At 42.4% G+C, this 5,000-nt stretch overlaps 1 protein-coding gene across 1 annotated transcript in view; it reads right to left on the reverse strand.

Moving 5' to 3' along the window:
• The window catches only part of LOC112239297, a 19,467-nt gene that overhangs the window by 14,431 nt on the left and 36 nt on the right, over positions 1–5,000 (reverse strand). Inside the window, exon 1 of the mRNA XM_042297733.1 lies at positions 4,937–5,000. This exon is cut by the window's right edge and continues 36 nt beyond it. Within this exon, the coding sequence (XP_042153667.1) occupies positions 4,937–5,000 (64 nt within the window). The remainder of the gene's footprint in view (positions 1–4,936) is intronic.

The raw sequence follows: 5,000 nt of genomic DNA on the forward strand, positions 1-5,000 counted from the left end.
GGGTTGGGAAGGTTACTAGAGTACTAGGGGTCAGGGTTGGGGAGGTTACTAGTTAGAGTACTGGGGGTCTGGGTTGGTTACTAGTTAGAGTACTGGGGTCAGGGTTGGGAAGGTTACTAGTTAGAGTACTGGGGGTCAGGGTTGGGAAGGTTACTAGAGTACTAGGGGTCAGGGTTGGGGAGGTTACTAGTTAGAGTACTGGGGGTCTGGGTTGATTACTAGTTAGAGTACTGGGGGTCAGGGTTGGGAAGGTTACTAGTTAGAGTACTGGGATGGTTACTAGTTAAAGTACTGGGAAGGTTACTAGTTAGAGTACTGGGGGTCAGAGTTGGGAAGGTTACTAGTTAGAGTGCTGGGGGTCAGGGTTGGGAAGGTTACTAGTTAGAGTAGTGGGGGTCTGGGTTGGTTACTAGTTAGAGTACTAGGGGTCTGGGTTGGGAATGTTACTAGTTAGAGTGCTGGGGGTCAGGGTTGGGAAGGTTACTAGTTAGAGTACTGGGGGTCTGGGTTGGTTACTAGTTAGAGTACTAGGGGTCTGGGTTGGGAATGTTACTAGTTAGAGTGCTGGGGGTCAGGGTTGGGAAGGTTACTAGTTAGAGTACTGGGGGTCTGGGTTGGTTACTAGTTAGAGTACTAGGGGTCTGGGTTGGGAATGTTACTAGTTAGAGTGCTGGGGTCAGGGTTGGGAAGGTTACTAGTTAGAGTGCTGGGTGTCAGGGTTGGGAAGGTTACTAGTTAGAGTACTGGGGGTCAGAGTTGGGAAGGTTACTAGTTAGAGTACTGGGGGTCAGGGTTGGGAAGGTTACTAGAGTACTAGGGGTCAGGGTTGGGGAGGTTACTAGTTAGAGTACTGGGGGTCTGGGTTGGTTACTAGTTAGAGTACTGGGGGTCAGGGTTGGGAAGGTTACTAGTTAGAGTACTGGGGGTCAGGGTTGGGAAGGTTACTAGAGTACTAGGGGTCAGGGTTGGGGAGGTTACTAGTTAGAGTACTGGGGGTCTGGGTTGATTACTAGTTAGAGTACTGGGGGTCAGGGTTGGGAAGGTTACTAGTTAGAGTACTAGGGGTCAGGGTTGGGGAGGTTACTAGTTAGAGTACTGGGGGTCTGGGTTGGTTACTAGTTAGAGTACTGGGGGTCAGGGTTGGGAAGGTTACTAGTTAGAGTACTGGGGGTCAGGGTTGGGAAGGTATTAGACGAAGACAAAAAGGATCCATCAAACCTATCTGGTGTGACATCATAGTGGTCTCTGATTGGTGGTCAGACTCACTCAGGCTGGAACAAACTTAATAAGTGTGCACATTTCTTCAATGCGTAATTGAATGTCATTGAAAAAACAATTTGAACTTGAAAGTAATTACCTAGTCTTTTCAAAAGTATCTGTAATCCGATTACAATATCTTTGCTGGTAACGTAACTGATTACAGTTACCATGTTTACACGTTTTTAAATCTTGAAAATAAAAATGTAATATTAGGATAATTATGCCTATCACGAATTGGACTTGGGGCATAAACCACAATTCTGTAGCATATGGAATGGGGAAATCATTTCCGAGGGTCTGATAACTGTCAGAAGTTTCCCTCGCGGTGGGGAAGTTAGAATAATGAAATATATGAATTTTTAAAAATCCCTTCAGCCTTTATATTTATGTGTAATCCTATGAAATGTCTTATGTTGCACAGCTTAGTATAAGCTCAACCTCTGTACAGATGTCCTTTCTTTTCATACAAAATCTTTCTCTCCAGCCGCCATTGCTGGTTGCATAGCGACGATTATCTAGAAAGCACACCCTCCACTAGACCGTAAAGCCCTCTATGGGTTCTAGAAAGCACACCCTCCACTAGACCGTAAAGTCCTCTATGGGTTCTAGAAAGCACACCCTCCACTAGACCGTAAAGTCCTCTATGGGTTCTAGAAAGCACACCCTCCACTAGACCGTAAAGCCCTCTATGGGTTCTAGAAAGCACACCCTCCACCAGACCGTAAAGTCCTCTATGGGTTCTAGAAAGCACACCCTCCACTAGACCGTAAAGCCCTCTATGGGTTCTAGAAAGCACACCCTCCACCAGACCGTAAAGTCCTCTATGGGTTCTAGAAAGCACACCCTCCACTAGACCGTAAAGTCCTTTATGGGTTCTAGAAAGCACACCCTCCACTAGACCGTAAAGCCCTCTGGTGCGATTGATGTAAAATGATTACTGTTATGCGTTACTTTTGAAACGCATTACCCCCAACACTGGTCCGAATACATTATATTACAAATATTATTCTTGTCAATTGCATTAAGATCAGTGAGTTTAGTATTATGCACATCATCTGGGATTAACAAATGACACAATTCTATGATTTGGAATACTGAATCTCTGATAGAGTTCAGTACAGTTCAGTTTGATAATGTATTGGGTTATTAAATCTCTGATAGAGTTCAGTTCGGTTTGATAATGTATTGAGTTACTGAATCTCTGATGGACTTCAGTATAGTTTGATAATGTATTGGGTTATTAAATCTCTGATAGAGTTCAGTTCAGTTTGATAATGTATTGGGTTACTGAATCTCTGATAGAGTTCAGTACAGTTCAGTTTGATAATGTATTGGGTTACTGAATCTCTGATGGAGTTCAGTCTTTTAATGGCACACTATACAACATGCGTTCTCATGTCTGAAATCATTACCTTAATACACCAATATTTAGTTTCGGCTTAATCTGATTTTGTGTCTTTTGTTCATTATTCAAATATGTGTACATAAAAATAACATATATATACCTAAGTAATTATGACAGAAAGAAAGTATTCAGAAAAGGTTTTTGTTGCGGTAATGAAATAAATAACAAAATATTTGTTATAATTTTAATTGTAAATATATTTGTTTTTAGTGTTTAACTCTTTCTTTTCATTAGGTGACCAATGTATATAAAAAATAATCGTTTTTGTTTTTATTACTTTTTTTGGACTTTGTTCGTAGTTGTGATAAAATGTTGAATCAATAAACATAACAATAATTATGAAATAGATCAATCCAGATCCCAATCCAGATCCCAATCCAATCAATACAGATCCCAATCCAGATCCCAATCCAATCAATCCAGATCCCAATCCAGATCCCAAACCAATCAATACAGATCCCAATCCAGATCCCAATCCAATCAATCCAGATCCCAATCCAGATCCCAAACCAATCAATACAGATCCCAATCCAATCAATACAGATCCCAATCCAGATCCCAATCCAATCAATACAGATCCCAATCCAGATCCCAATCCAGATCCCAATCCAGATCCCAATCCAGATCCCAATCCAGATCCCAATCCAGATCCCAATCCAGATCCCAATCCAGATCCCAATCCAGATCCCAATCCAGATCCCAATCCAGATCCCAATCCAGATCCCAATCCAGATCCCAATCCAGATCCCAATCCAGATCGCAATCCAGATCCCAATCCAGATCGCAATCCAGATCCCAATCCAGATCCCAATCCAGATCCCAATCCAGATCCCAATCCAGATCCCAATCCTGAGATCCAAGAGGAAGTACATTGGAAATAGTCATTTTTTAAATTCAAACCTTTTTTTTGTCTTAAAAAAAAACAACAACATTGGTGTGAAGTGCCAGTTTCATGAGAATCACCCAGGTAGCTATAATATCTCTGTGTCTCTGTCCTTCAGAGACATTATCAGGACCAGCCAGCCAGCCAGCCAGCCAGCCTCTGTGTTAATAATAATAATATATGGATGTGGACCCAGAGAATGTGTTAGGCTGACGGAGAAGGAGGAGAATACCAGGGATTATTAGAGTGAAACAGATGGATTATCCTGAGAGGTGTGGGGATCATCATGTGGATTATCCTGAGAGATGTGGGGATAATCCGAGACACACACACACACACACACACACACACACACACACACACACACACACACACACACACACACACACACACACACACAGCAGCGTTGCATCACCTACACATCACAGCAGCACGGATACAATGTATCCACTACGACAGACGCAACAAGTAGTAGAACAATCTACCTGGGAGACCATCAGACCACCAGACCACCAGACAATCAGACCATCAGACCAGACCAGACCATCAGACCACCAGACCATCAGACCACCTGACCACCCAGACAATCAGACCATCAGACCACCAGACCATCAGACCACCAGGCCATCAGACCACCAGACCATCAGACCATCAGACCACCAGACCATCAGACCATCAGACCACCAGACCAACAGACCACCACACCAGACCACCAGACCATCAGACCATCAGACCACCAGACCATCAGACCACCAGACCACCAGACCACCAGACCATCAGACCACCAGACCATCAGACCATCAGACCACCAGACCACCAGTCCACCAGACCATCAGACCATCAGAACAAACAGATAACGATTACTTTCATTCAACGGTACTTCATGGAGAATTTAGTTTATATTGGTAGTTTATTTACAGATTAGTAATAAACAGTTCTAACTAATAGGTTGAAATAATATAACGTGAGTTGAATCTAATCACTTGACTTGGTTATTTTACAGCAGGTACAGTATGTATCTGTTCAAGACATCTGTAGCGTCAACACTTCCTACTTGGTTTCACATCATCCACGTAGCACCTAGATTACAGACACTGGAAAGTACGAGGTCTATTTTGAGGTCTATTTGGGATACTGAATCTCTGATAGAGTTCAGTTCAGTTCACTGCCTCCCCCAATACATTATCAAAAAAAGCTGAATTAGACAAACTGTTATATTGTTATATATTATATTATATTGTTATAAATGTCATCCCTAAACATGTATCAAAGCATTTAAAATCAAATATTTTTTTATTTTTTGTGTAGCACAGTAAAACAAGTTCATCCCTCTATTCCAAGCCAGACAGCCTACACCGTTACAACCATTAGAAGACTGTCAGTCTTACCATATTTTTTGAGGAAGCCACGGTGTACTCCTCCTGTAGACATGTCTGCTGTTAGACACAAGAG

The sequence above is a fragment of the Oncorhynchus tshawytscha genome, linkage group LG14, assembly GCF_018296145.1.
Source record: "Oncorhynchus tshawytscha isolate Ot180627B linkage group LG14, Otsh_v2.0, whole genome shotgun sequence".
NCBI classification, from domain to species: Eukaryota; Metazoa; Chordata; class Actinopteri; order Salmoniformes; family Salmonidae; genus Oncorhynchus; species Oncorhynchus tshawytscha.